This window comes from Eulemur rufifrons, chromosome 13 (assembly GCF_041146395.1).
Source record: "Eulemur rufifrons isolate Redbay chromosome 13, OSU_ERuf_1, whole genome shotgun sequence".
Classification (NCBI taxonomy): Eukaryota; Metazoa; Chordata; class Mammalia; order Primates; family Lemuridae; genus Eulemur; species Eulemur rufifrons.
This window is the reverse complement of record NC_090995.1, coordinates 13,274,202-13,289,162: the sequence shown is the minus strand read 5'-3', so window position 1 is coordinate 13,289,162 and position 14,961 is coordinate 13,274,202. Positions and strand designations below refer to the sequence as shown.

General features: G+C 35.9%; 1 protein-coding gene across 50 annotated transcripts in view; it reads right to left on the bottom strand.

Annotated features, from left to right (window-relative positions):
- The window catches only part of SEC31A (SEC31 homolog A, COPII coat complex component), a 57,961-nt gene that overhangs the window by 37,630 nt on the left and 5,370 nt on the right, over nucleotides 1-14,961 (bottom strand). For 23 of the 50 annotated variants that reach the window (XM_069485372.1, XM_069485382.1, XM_069485376.1 and 20 more), the window contains exons 2-12: nucleotides 12,617-12,699; nucleotides 11,732-11,855; nucleotides 10,251-10,449; nucleotides 8,520-8,615; nucleotides 7,472-7,612; nucleotides 5,772-5,914; nucleotides 4,783-4,882; nucleotides 4,433-4,594; nucleotides 4,064-4,216; nucleotides 1,085-1,318; nucleotides 50-124 (exon numbers count right to left, since the gene is read on the bottom strand). In XM_069485372.1, coding sequence (XP_069341473.1) covers nucleotides 50-124; nucleotides 1,085-1,318; nucleotides 4,064-4,216; nucleotides 4,433-4,594; nucleotides 4,783-4,882; nucleotides 5,772-5,914; nucleotides 7,472-7,612; nucleotides 8,520-8,615; nucleotides 10,251-10,449; nucleotides 11,732-11,855; nucleotides 12,617-12,695 — 1,506 coding nt within the window. In that variant the 5' untranslated portion in view covers nucleotides 12,696-12,699. The remainder of the gene's footprint in view (nucleotides 1-49; nucleotides 125-1,084; nucleotides 1,319-4,063; nucleotides 4,217-4,432; nucleotides 4,595-4,782; nucleotides 4,883-5,771; nucleotides 5,915-7,471; nucleotides 7,613-8,519; nucleotides 8,616-10,250; nucleotides 10,450-11,731; nucleotides 11,856-12,616; nucleotides 12,700-14,961) is intronic. The other 27 variants (XM_069485371.1, XM_069485378.1, XM_069485381.1 and 24 more) reach the window with 3 other exon arrangements.

Below are 14,961 nucleotides of genomic sequence, written 5' to 3'. Positions count from 1 at the left end.
TGTATTAATGTAATATAAACACAGCCATTTAACTTTCCCGAAAGTTTACCTTCTTTCCTAGGTCTTCTTTCTTGTATCCTAGAAGTTCAAGGTATTTTCCACGAGAATCATCCTCAAAGTTTACCTTTTAAAAAAGACATATTCTTGAAACAAAGATCTACATTTAAAGGCTTGATTTTTATATGAAATGATCAGATTCTAAGAATTAAAAATACTTAAAGTCTACTATGTCATTCTGAAGAGTCACTGTTAGAATCCAAAAATCAGCTATTTAAAAAATAAGATTTTTTTAATGGTAAGTATGTAAGTAATTAATTATCCTGGTTGAATAAGCTTACTTTTGAATTATAATTTTTGCAAGTACAAACTCACTCTGGTCCAAAATTTAAATGAATGCAAAACTCACATTACGTGGAACATATTATGTCCTAAATAATCACTTTGTCAAAACTAATACTTCATTACAAAACATAAAAATAAACCCTACAATTTTAGAATTTAAACTTATTGTATTTAAGATTGCTTTTCCTTGGAAAATTCACTAACTGCAGTTAGACATTCCAGTGGAAGCAAAATGACAAACCAGGAAATTCTATTGGCTATTCTACTGTTAAAAACACAACTCAGCAAAAAGAATGTTTTTCCCTCTAACTCCTCTTAAAGACAGGATGACAAATACCTCCAACCTCTCTCTCCTATGCCTCTTTCCTCTTTTCCTATTTTCTGTAACTGGATCTACTATAGATAGTAAACATTCTATGTTTTTATTATAGTAAGCTCTATGTTCTAATTTTAAAATAGATATGGTGAATGTTATGTCTCTCTCCCCTAAATATATCTATTATATTGCTTTTTGTTTACTTATTAAAAAAGTATTTCATATTAGGCTTTTCTAAGTAGAAAATGAAGAATTCTTAACATAAGGAAGTAGGTTGTGTGCTCTTTACAAAGTTTCTTAATTTCATCATAAATTCCAGAAATCACACTCTTCCATTTGTTTCTTTAATGGGAAGACAGTAGAATATAATGGGAACAGTTAAATTTGCAGATGATTAAATAAAATGATTTTACATATCAACTTTACCTTCAAAAAGGACCAGACATTTTTCTCAAACTCAATCTGAGAAGCATCAATTTTTTTCTGGCAGTAAGCAATATATCCTTGTGACTGCACCACCTGCTGGAGCTGGTCTGACCGGCTGAGGAATTCCTTTTCTGTTACGACTTGGCTAATGAACACATGGTGCTGCTGCTGCTGCTCAGCTCCCTGCTGAGCCTGCGTTCTGACATTCTCAAATGTAACCAGTTTGCCTCCAAACTATGAAAGAACAAATGAACAGAATCAGTTTTAACCACAGGATATGGCCCAAAAAAGTGCTTATTGTAAACCCACTAAACGAAAAAACTGTGGCCTAAACATACATCAATCTGGAGGACATTAGCTGATACACCGTCCCATGCTCCACAACCTCCTTTCATTTTTGTTCTTCCTCTCCACAATCCGCCTTCTAGATGAAACATACTATTTACTGTGCCCCACAATTTCTCAGACACTTGTTTTTACTACTTTCCACACCCTCAATACCACTACTTTTCTGAGGCCCTGGCAAACATCATCTTTCATTCCAGATGCCCTCAGCATAGTATACATTTCTTTTGATTCAACCATTAGCTTTACGTCTTTGTCTTGCCTTCTGTTCTAGGCCCTAAGTTTCAAGGCAGGCTCTGTGTCTGCTTTATTCTTATGTAATTAAACAGCTAATAACTGATTAATATACTCATTCATATAAAATAAATATAGAGAAAGAAGGAAACATAGGACCAAATTTCGTTTTCACACTTAGTAACGTTTATACAAGGATTAAGGGCTTTACACAAAATTATCCTATTAAATGTCAAGGTGTTTAAGGTATTTCATATGTCAGGCATTGCAGGAAATACCAAGACTTAAAAAAAACACAAATCACTATCCTCAAGGAACTTTACATGAAAAAAACTAAACAGGGACTCAGTACCTGTTGGCAGTACTAAAAATGGTATTTTGATTCCTCATCTATACTCAGTTCCAAATTCCTTGAGCAAGAAATGAGGGTTATTTATTCTTGAATGCTAGCGAATAGAAGTGGGGCAATGGAGGAGCAAGATGTTCACTTTTCAGTCCAATGATAAATACACAGTGACACCTTGCATTTGACAGGCACCAACCGCTCTAGGCATCGGGAACACACCTGTGATCAGAGTCTCTGTCCTCAGTAGTTACATTTGGGCAGGGAGCTGCTTTTCTGTACAGTTTGAATTTTTTTAAACCTCCATACATGTGTCATTTTATAATAAAAATGTTTTAATTATTTAGAGAAGAACTAGTTAGCTGAATGATTAAGCTTCAGAAAAAGTGGTGAGGAAAGTGGAGAGTTGTAAGCAACGGGAAAGATTCAAAGGCAGGAGTGCAGCTAGCAGAGAAGATCAGACAGGGTGGATGGGATTAATTCAATCCAGAGAATGGATTTATGAATGACATCACATATAATCGAGTGTCTATTCTAGGAAAATAAATCTGGAGTAAGTCGTATGGATTGGAAGGGAAAAAGACAAGAACGGAAATGCAATCAAGCTATTTATTAGAAGTGTTTAGTTCAAAAGATAAAGAATTAGGCAGAGTAGTAGCAATGTAAAAAGGAAAAAATAAATCCAAGAGATTTATAAAGAGATCAATACCGACACTTGAGGCATGAATATGAGAGGCCAAAGAAACAATTCGGAGCCTGGTACCAGAAGAATGACAATAATTGAAATTGTGGTAATTGCAGAGATGATGCATTCAGTTTGGGGAAATGAGAATATACAGAATTATATGATGTGACTGTTATGATGATAAAAAATGCAACTTACTAAATGATAAGTTTAGTATCTAAATTTTAGGCATGATTGGCTGGGCATGGTGGCTCACGCCTGTAATCCTAGCACTCCGGGAGGCCGAGGCGGGAGGATTGCTTGAGTTCAGGAGTTCGAGACCAGCCTGAGCGAGACCCTGTCTCTACTAAAAATAGAAAGAAATGACCTGGACAACTAAAAATATATATAGAAAAAATTAGCCGGGCATGGTGGCGCATGCCTGTAGTCTCAGCTACCCGGGAGGCTGAGGCAGGAGGATCGCTTAAGCCCAGGAGTTTGAGGTTGCTGTGAGCTAGGCTGACACCACGACACTCACTCTAGCCCGGACAACAAAGCGAGACTCTGTCTCAAAAAAAAAAACAAAAAACAAATTTTAGGCATGATTACCAAGAGACTCCCATTCTATCATTATGTATAGTAGGGATTTGATTAGACTGGCAGTGGAATAGCTAAAAGTTTTATAATTATGTCACATTAGACAAGTTATTTAATTTTTCTATGCCTCTCTTTCTTCACAAACAAAAATGTTTTTTACAATTAAAAAGAAACACTAGAAGGAAGAAGAGAAGGAGAAAGGACATTTCCCCATCATAAAGAAGAAAGGAGAGAAAGAGAAGGAAGACAAGACTTTTTAAAAAAGGAGGAACTGTGGGTTTCTTTTTTTTTTGGAGACAGGGTCTTTATCTGTCACCCAGGCTAAAGTGCAAGCAGTGGTGCCATCATAGCTCACTGTAACCTCTACCTCATGGGCTCAAGTGATCCTCTCACCTCAATTTCCCAAGTAACTAGGACTACATATGCGTGCCATCATTCTTGGCTAATTTTTTAAGTTTTTTGCAGAGATGGGGTCTCACTATATTGTCCAGGATGGTCTCAAACTCCTAGCCTCAAGTGATCCTCCCACCTTGGCCTCCCAATGCACTGGTATTATAGGCATAAGCCACCAAAAGTGGCCTGAACTGTGCATTTAAAAATAAATTGTTATGTATATTTTATCACAATTTTATTAATAAAATAAGGAAAAAGAGAGAGTAGGCCCCACCTTCTCTGATAAACCATTCTGAATGATGAAAACACACAAACACATCTCAAACCCAAACTGCTTCCGTCTGAGTGATCCTACAACGCTTTACTACTGTGCCCACGGACCATACAAACAGAGTCAACCTACTGAAAAGGAAGCACCAACGGGCCTTCGGATCCACCTGGGTGGCTTCTTCAGAGGCAGCACTATGCTGTGCTGAGCTGTCTGCTGTGGAATTTGTAATGGAGGAAGGGGCTGTCCTGTGCCAAAGGGATCAAGGTTTCCAAAAGATGACGAAAGCTAAAAAAAAAAAAGAAAAAAAAAAACAACAGGTGAGAATCTGTAACTTACACAAACTATGTCTCATTTTTTTTCAGGTCATATCCAGGAAATTTTTATCTCATGATTATGCAATTAACCAGCGTGGTTGATCAGTAAAGTCATTTTCAAAATAATTATGCAATAGGATTTTTTTTTTCAGGTGTTATAATAAAAAACCTTAACATTTTCTAATACCTTGTCAACTTGTTTCTGCCTTAAACCATCTGTGCTCCCTCCCATGATAGAATAAACGCTGATACGCCCGTCAAAGGAAGCAGCTGACAGGACAGCGGGATTTCGGGGACACCACTGAATATCAAAGCACCACTGTGTGTTGGTGGGAAGTTCATACAACACCTAGATCAACAAAAACACAAACAGCGAAACTCAGGAAAGCATACGGCACTTGATAACCAAAACACCTGAATTAATGCGGCCAACAAAGTACATCTAAATTAAACAGTTTCTTTCAGAGAGTATCTTTGGCCAGGAAAAACAATACTACGATTTTTAAAAGTGTAATATAAGAATAGTCCTCCCTATACCTCTCCCGTGTTTGGGTTGGAGCAGAGAATCTTTGCATCTTTTCCGCAGCTCAGTAACAATTCAGGATCTGCCATGCTCCAAGCAATTGCCAAAATCCCCCTGTCAAAAACACAAAGGGACAAGGAATTTTTAATCCTGAGAAAACCAAATCTCAAATTATTTCCAGCTAGGCTTTGGACAGGCACTGTTAACAGAAGTGTAATTTAATACAATCTTATTAAAATTGAAAGCAGGATGAACTAATTTACCAAAAATGTTTGCTTTTAAATTACAATAAAAACTTAGAAATAGGGCCGGGCGCAGTGGCTCACGCCTGTAATCCTAGCATTCTGGGAGGCTGAGGCGGGTGGATTGTTTGAGCTCAGAAGTTCGAGACCAGCCTGAGCAAGAGCGAGACCCCGTCTCTACTAAAAATAGAAAGAAATTATCTGGCCAACTAAAATACATATATAGAAAAAATTAGCCGGGCATGGTGGCGCATGCCTGTAGTCCCAGCTACTCGGGAGGCTGAGACAGTAGGATCGCTTGAGCCCAGGAGTTTGAGGTTGCTGTGAGCTAGGCTGACGCCACGGCACTCACTCTAGCCAGGGCAACAAAGCGAGACTGTCTCAAAAAACAAAACAAAACAAAACAAAAAAAACTTAGAAATAAAACAAATTTTTAAATCGTTACTTGACATCAAACGTTACAGAGAGTCACCTTTGTAAGTATGATGGCCCCAGTAAAGACCAAATTGTAAAATAAATTTCAAGGGTTGCACCAAAGTGTTGTGGTATACTAGAATTTTGATCTATTAATTATCTGAAATAAGTAGTTGAAAATCCTCTAACACATTTTCGTTTTGTTGTGCTACAATGTGGCTACCATTTTTGGGTGTAGAAAATTGGATGACGATTACTTACAATAAAGTGGATTCCCTAATTCAAAGGTAAGTAAACATGTTTTAGAAAATAAACAAATCAAGTGTCTTACAAGAGCAGCATGATACCTGGCATGGTTTTCCAGGACACGAAGTGGCGAGGAGGCGAATCGGAGATCCCACATCTGGATCACTGGTAGCCGGTCATCCTCAGAGGCAAGGACCATCTGAGTAGCAACATCAGGGTGCCACGCCAACCCAGAGCAATGCATCTGCAGACAGTGAAGGCTCACATTTTATCAACCCAATCACTTTATGAAAAGCCAAAATGAAACTTGAGGAATATCCCTTTATTGAAACAAACAGAAAAATCATCAGTTCAGGCTCAGTTTATTTTAAAAAACAAAATGAAAAATGACTAAATTTTATTGGACAATCTTAAACAATAGTCTTTTTAAAAATTTTTTGTTGTGATAGGGTCTCACTGTGTTGCCTGGGCTAGAGTGCAGTGGCATCATCATAGCTCACTGCAACATCAAACTCCTGGGCTCAAGCAATTCTCCTGTCTCAGCCTCCCAAAGAGGGTGAGACTACAGGCATGTGCCACCACGCTCGGCTAATTTTTCTATGTTTTGTAGACATGGGGGTCCTGCCATGTTGCTCAGGCTGGTCTTGAACTCCTGGCCTCAAGCGATCCTCCCACCTCAGCCTCCCAAAGTGCTAGGATTAGAGGCCTGAGCCACTGTGCCCAGTCTAAACACTAGTCTTAAAAGCAAAATGTTCAAATGATTTAAATTCATCCAGCTATTTCATACACACAAAACTATTCTGGTTCAGAAGAATTCTACACCAAAAATGAGTTTTACTGTCAAAACTGTAACTAGAGAAAAAGTTTTATACATACTTAAAATATAATACTTTCATAAAAATGAAAATAGATAAAAGATTTTAATAACAAAAACTCCCATTCCTTTCCTCTTTTTTATTAGAAAAATGAAGGCAAAATGTCTTAAGAAACAACTACCATTTAAAATTTTCATATGGGATAAATTAACATTATTATTGAAAATTACCTGGAAGTTCAGATCCAGATGACTACAATGCTTACTATATGCTTTATTCCACTCAAATTTGTTTTAAAACTTCTGATTCATTTGAAAAACAATACTCTGAAGAAATATTCTTAATTGTTTTTTGTTGTTATTGTTTTAAAATTATATATGTAATCTCTGACTGTAGGCAAACTTGTTTTAGAAAATGTCAAACTACCCAATGTAATTAAAAACAAACAAAACAAGGCTCTTGTGTCAAAATTATTTCATAGCACCTAATAGCAAAAAACTTTAAGAAATCTGTAAGGTTGAGAATTTAATGTATGCTACGGCAGTGTCTGCTAGGCAAGTGAAAGATATTAGCTCACTTTAGCAGCACCCAACCAAAAGAAGAGATGACCAGGAGTTTGGGAATCACAAGTTCATAGTCATAAAACTCCCAGCAGGAAAAATTTATATATTTTAGGAAAAGCTAAAGATGAATGAAAAAAGTTGGGGCAACATTTTAAAACAGCTAGCAAAGCAAAACAACCAGTATATCACTGAATAAGCCCTTTGATTAATCAATCTCTCTCTTCATCATTAGTAACATCCAATATAGTTTATTAGGAATTTCATTATTTTCCCTAATAAAAACATTCATTCCAACATGACTGATTAATGAAAGGCAGGATTTGACTTTACAGAAATCTGATGTGTTGTCAACCCTGACAAACAACATAAGAATACCTACAGCAGAAATATAACATGTTCATCACAAATCAATCATATACTTACTCTGTTACTATGATCGCTGACTTTGATAATTGGCTCATTTTTCCTAAGATCCCATACAGTGGCCCGGCCACTGGGACTGGCGGATGCTAAAATATGTTGAACTTGTCTGTTCCATGCAATACAGCTGATATCTTCTGGGGGCTATAAGGAATAAACCATTAAAAATCATTTCTCTGCTATAACCAAATTATAGTCTGATCCTCCATATTAAGGAACAGATTAAAGATCTGATCCATTTATTTCATAAATTTGCTTTATATTCCTACATTCTTAACATGTACAACAATACAGTTTAAAGTGCAGGTAATACACCATTTCAAGTATTTTATCTCGTTTAATGTTGTCTCATGCAACAAGCATTTATTGAGCTCCTGCTATAAATCAAGTGCTGTTTCTTTATTTTGCAGCTGCTACAAGATAGATCATGAACCACAAAGTAGGTGTTAGTGAATATGACAGACGAGAAAGCACAGCAAAAGTTATGGCCCGGACCACTAGAAAAATACCTTTATAAACTATAAAGCATATGCTATCCTTACGCTGCCTCTCAGACGTGAGGGCCAGCTACAAGGGTTACTCAAACTGGGTGGCCTACAGGACATAAACAAACTCAAGGAAGAACAGCGAAAGTCTGTTCTTTATCCAATTTACTGGAAATACATACGAAAGGGGCTGATTTTTTTTTTTTTTGTTTTAAGAACATTGGATGTTGTTAAAATACAGAGTAGCTACCACACAGAGAAAAAAATATACCATAAGAAAATTATTAAGGATTTTTGTCCATTTTGTTTATTACTCTATGCCTAGTAAAATGAACAGTGTCTAGCAGATGGTAGGTTCTGAATAAATATTTACTATTAAGGGATTCACTGATACTTTGAAGAAACATATTTACTAATACTTTACTACACTGAAAAAAATCAATGACATATAAACATGATTTAAAACATATATGTTTTGAGTGAAAAAAACTTAAAACTGAAATAAGTTAGTTTAGAAGAACTGCTTTTTGATTCTCTGATTACATTCATCAAAATCAATATAATACCTGTGTTTTGGCTCCCGGCGTCATTGGAGTTGCAAAATTGTTTAAATCCCAAATGTAGATTTCAGATTCATTAGCACCAGAAGCTACCAGATTAGTCTGCAATAAAAAATATTAACTAAATAGCACTTAAGAATAATTAAGAGAACTCAGAATAACTCAGTTCAGAGTTGGAAAGATGTTAGTTTTAGCACATACAATTTTTCCATTTAATTAAAAAAGCAAAACACACATGTATGAACTCCTAAATAACTGTACATAATAATCTTCACCGAATGTAAATAGTTTTTAAGAAAAACATATTATAAAACTCTATGGAACAAAAACAAAATATGTCCATTGACCAAAAAACTAATTTTAGCTGGGTGTGGTGGCTCACAGCTGTTATCCCAGCACTTTGGGAGGCTGAGGCAGAAGATCATTTGAGCCCAGGAGTTCAAGACCAACCTGGGCAACACAGTGACACCTCATCTCTATTAAAAAAAAAAAAAAATTACATGAATAAATTCTTAATCAATCACGGTACCATGTGGGGATTATTGCTTGTAGCTTTGCATCACTGGAAGGAGCTTTAATTGTGAGAGACAATAAAAGTTCACCAATTATTGCTGGATCCTAAAACTATGGCATTTTTCTCAGGATACCTTAAAGCCAGCTTCCAGAGCTAGACCAATATAGGAATAGTAAAATCTCTTATCTTAAATTTTCACATATTTCCAGCTCACTTACACTCAATCTTGTTCCAGGTAGCAATATTTCTAGGTTATCTCTGTTGCATAACTTTAGGGTCAAAAAGATCCTAAAACTGTTATATAAAGTAGGTATAAAGTAGGAAAATAATAGGCTTCATACATTGACCTTTATCCTTTACTATTCACTCTCATAAATTCTCTAATCAACTGACATATAACTAAGAAAACAGAAGAATTCTATGTTGGTAGCTACCTATAATAAAAAACACTTTTATCAAAAATCAACAGCTGTTTAATAAAATTAATAAAAGAATTAGCTATCTAATCAAAAAGCAGACGCTATAAACTATAGAAATGCAGTTTTCTATATTTTTATACCCTAAGTATCTATTTATAAGAAATAGAACTATAAATCTTTCTTAATATTCATTTCTTTGGTTGTTAGAATCCAGTATCCCACTAACTCTGGATCTTTAACCTATGCATTTATATAATTAATATTCAGTGCTGAGTATGAAGGCAACAGTGGAATCTTAATTGCCTATTTGTTAAATCTGCACTATATTTATGTCATTTCTAATTATTTCAGAGTAGTAATCATTATCATAAATACAAAAATTTTCAATTAATAAAACAGTGGCTTGATCCAGACACCACCAGCCTAATGCTGACCTAGCACAAACTTTTAAATGGTAAGGTTTCCAACCTATGGGGCTCCTAATGTTTAAAAAATGTCTAATCAGATGGCATGACACATCCAGACTTCTAGAATTAAGCCTATTAACTGGATTCCCTCCGTTGAGTTTAGGGTATCCTACTAACAGATTACAACCAAACTAGCAGCCACCAAACTGAACCCACCATTAACCAAACTGAACCCACCATTCTTCAAACAAACATACTTACTCATCAACCTGCAAAGGAACACGTCACGTGTTCAGCTTTTAATTCCAAGACTCAGGCATAGTAGATTCACATACTTATTTCAAATGAGCAGCACATATTTTAAGAATTATGAGTGAAATGTCAAACAAAGCCTAACCTGGAAAATGTTCACATCCAAGGCTCTCACAGGGCCAGTGTGCTTGTCATTCTGGGCAATCACAACTTCCTTGTCTCCGGCTATAATTTTAGAAGGATCATAAAGAATAATGTTTCCATTTTCACCACCTGCAATCAGAACTCCAGAGACATCTCCTTTGGAATCCATCTTATAAGGCCCCCAAATTAACTTGTGGTACCTTTAGGAAAAAACAAGTAAAATAACTCATTCTTGAAGTCAAATAAATGTAGGAAAAAAATTGAAATTACACATTTAACTGTTTATGTTTCCATAAAAACGCTGAAAACATTGTTTTCCCTCCACTCCTGGTAATTGCGCATGACTTTGGTGAAATGGCATTTTATTATTTATAGTCATATCTGTATATTTATTTGATTTTATAATCCCCATAGAGTAAAAACTCGTGTAGAGGTGAGGCAGTATAACAAAGTACACTTCAGTGGTGTAGCAAAAGATATCGGTTTGAGAATAATTTTACTGTTTAGAAACTGTGAGATTCTGGGTAAGTTAATCTTCCTAAATTGCCTTTGGTTCATCTGTAAAATAGAGCAAATAAACCACTTCCCTTGAAAAATAAACTATTTGACTACAGAAGTCGTCACCAAGTGGCCTGTTAAATAGTAAAAGTGTTAAAGGAGTCATCTGAAATTTTCTAAGAAAAATAATGTATTCTGACAGCAGAAAAGTGACATCAAAATTATGTCTATTATGACAAGTACCCTACTGGTGGAGAATAAAAGATTATAGTCTATAATCTGGATGGAAATGAAATATGAAGGTGACATGTGTATATGGTGTATGATGAGATAGATAACGGTGAGTAGAAAAACTCCTCTAGACAAAAGGTATCTGGGGTTCCCATCACAACATGATGGCTCTGAAGAATATGAGAGGTCCCATGAAACTCCATAATTGGAGCTCTAGTCTCTTAGCTAAGGCACAATCTCTTCAAAACCTGCTAGGATATTGCAACAATAAAGCTTATTTTGTTACTTAAATGAAACCATCCTTTCTCTGCATTACAATAAGGCATAAGTATTTGAAAGGGTGATCCAAATACTTACTGTATCAGAAACCATGTCAACAAAATTCTCTGTGAAGTATATTTCTAAATATAGATAAGTGCAAAGAAGAAAATAAAAATAACCTACCATTCAGAGCTAATCCTATTATTAGTGCCTTAATAAAACTACTCCTTTTTCTAGTCATACCAACCTTTTTTTATAAACAGTTGTAATAAAGGAGATAGAAAAAACAACTCTACCAGCAATAAAAAAGGCAACAGACCATATAAACACTTCCTTACTTCCATAAAAATTCACTCATATGCTTTCTGAACAAAATATTTCATGTCACTGATGATATTCCTTGTAGTTTCTAAAATTGGCAAAATTATATACAAACTGAGCATTAATCATAACATATAAATAATCATGTGAATTTTGGGCTGAGCCTCATACCTGTGAGAAGAGGAGAAAGTGGCACACGATTTCATATCCAAGGATGGATCAGAAAGGTCTAATTCAAATATCTCAAGGGAAGCATTGGTACTAAATGTTGCATCCAATTGCTGAGCAGATGTTCCTGTACAAAATACATTTATGGGTAACTACACATGCAAAAATAAAAGGCTCAGAGAAAACCATACAAAACAGAAATGAACCGCATGTTTTTCAATTATCTTGCTCATGAATGCTGCATTAGGGGCTGAAATCTCAGCACATATGCCATTGAGCAGATGCTTAAGCCACTATAGCAAGGAGATTCTGGCAAAGGGCTGGGAGATGATGTTTGTAAGAATGGCTACTGCAGATCTTTTTAAGCCTGTAGATATTTTAAAAGTGGTCTGTAAAAATGGTCCCATGATTTACTATATTTGCTTATAATCATACATGATATAACTCTCTTTTTATATTAAAATGCTAATATCAACATTGCTCTTCATTCATTTACATTGATATTAACTGTTTTTTTACATGTCATCCATTATGATTAACACAGGAGGAATAACAATGAAACACAATCCCTGTGAAGTAGGGAAAATAACTTAATATGGTAACACATCATGGTCAATGCTCTGATGTACGAGGTGCTACATGAACACAGAGGAAGGTCATGCCACTGAACTCAGCTTATCGAAAGGAGATACCCTCCCAGGGAAAAGAGGCTTTCCAGAGAAGACATAGCTTGAACTGAATCTTAAAAGACAAGTATGCAGAAAGTACACAAAAAATAATAAAGGAAAAAAAAAAAAAAAAGACAAGTATGAATAAGCCAGATGTAGAAGAGAAGAGGTTAAGTTACTCACTGGCTTACTCATACTATCTTCTGTCTTTTGAACTCACCTGTAGCTAGGTAAATGGGGTGATTCTGGGCAGGGCTCCACGCCTGCATGGCTGTACGATCTATTTCCTTTAACTTCATCCTGCTAAAGAGAACATTTTATATAGCAATATACTGAATACGTTCCACAGAACACAGAAACTTATCTCACATAAAAATATACTGGACAAACCAGTACATTAGTAATGGCTACAGTGCCAATAAATCAAATTGGCTAAGGTGTCATTTATGGGAAATGCTCAATATAAGAAAGAAGACAAACTTGTTATATATATATATATATATATATATTTTTTTTTTTTTTGAGACAGAGTCTCACTTTGTTGCCCAGGCTAGAGTGAGTACCGTGGCGTCAGCTTAGCTCACAGCAACCTCAGACTCCTGGGCTTAAGCGATCCTCCTGCCTCAGCCTCCTGAGTAGCTGGGACTACAAGCATGCGCCACTATGCCCGGCTAATTTTTTCTATATAGATTTTTAGTTGTCTATATAATTTCTTTCTATTTTTAGTAGAGGCTCAGGCTGGTCTTGAACTCCTGACCTTGGGCGATCCACCCGCCTCGGCCTCCCAGAGTGCTAGGATTACAGGCGTGAGCCACCGCGCCGGCCCAAACTTGTTATTTTGAGCAAACATCAAGCTATTCTAATTGTTTACAGATTATAGTCCTTCACTTGAAAAATCAGTCTAGAAAAATACCCCACAAAAACACTACAGGATAATAGCTGAGGAATTAACTTTGCTATCCATGTGCTTCTCACACAAGGATGTATCAGGGGTGAGGGTAGCAACATAATAAACAAGGTGCATCTTCCTGGAGTAGGATTACTCAAGGTTGAGAGCAGTTTTAAAAGTTAATCTTAAATTAAAACACCTACTATAGAGATGAACATAGTAAGCCCACAGATTTTAAAGATAAAGCAGAAATGTTTCAAAAACTTGTCTCTTCAAGCTACAATTCCACATACCACTTGTTTATATCTTCTCTCCATCATTAAAGTTATTTTGACAGGAAAACTCAGGAGATATTGTGGTATGTATTTTTTTGAAATCTTTGTTATTTTTACATAAATATATTCACACGGCATAGTACTCCCTTGTAAGATGTACCATAATTTAACCACCTAGTCGGATACTAACGAACAGCAGAGCTGCTTTTTGGTTATTTTTACAAACAACGCTGAAATAAATGGCCATATGCCCGTGTTATTTCATTCACGGGCAGGGACAGCTATAAATTTCCAGAAGTAAAACTGCTTGGTTAAAGGATAAGTGCAATTTTAATTTTGATGAACATTACCAGGTTGCCCTGTATGGCACCTGCACCTTTTCACGTTCTCGAGAGTTAATATGTGACTGCGTGCTGTCCTACAGCCTTTCCGGATTGTATTGTCACACTTAGATTTTCACCAACAAAACGTGAAAACTGTTAGCTCTGTATAGTTTTACTATAAATGATACAGAGCATCTGTTTATATGATTATTGCTCATCCCTATCTCCTTTTCTGTCGATTCATATCACTTGCCTATTTTTCTATTAGATTGATGGACTTGATCTTTTGACTTTTCTTATGATATATATATTTTTCACCTTTCATAGGATTTTGGTTTTTTTTAACACAAGCTTGATTTTTTTAGAGTTTCAGGTTCACAGAAAAGTTGTGCAAAAACTAGAGTTGCTACAAACCTTCCCCTAAGCCCCCCACAGCCTCTCCCACCACCACCATCTGGCACCAGAGTGGTACATTTGTTTCAATCCATGAACCAACATCAACATAGTATCACTCGAAGTCCATAGTTTACATTAGGGTTCAGTACTCTTAGTGTTGTACATTCCACCGGTTTTGACAAATATATAATGGCCTGTATCCATCATTATAGTATCATACAGAGTAGTTTCCCTGTCCTAAAATCCCCTGTGTTCCACCTACCAACCCTCCCTCCCTCTCTACATACGGAGCTTATACAGTGAGTTCACGTGAACTGTTCACGGGACCTAAAAAGAAGGGGTTGCTGTTTTCAGGGTCCAGAGTTCAATACATATTAATCAAACCCTCTTTGTTGATTTAATTGTTTAGGTCTTCCATATCCTTATTTTTTGTTTACTTGATCTGTCTTGGACCAGGCAGTAAATTAAAAGTCTCCTACCGTTAACACATTTGTGTCTATTCCTCCTGGTATCTCCTGAACCCTCTGTTTTATGAAAGTTATTTTGTTATTTAATACATAGTTATTTTGTGCATCATAATGTTAAATATTCACCCTCCAGTATACATTTAAGCTTTATGAAGTATCCTTCTTTGGCTCAAATAATGACTTTTGGCCGGAATTCCACCTTTTATTTGCTTTTA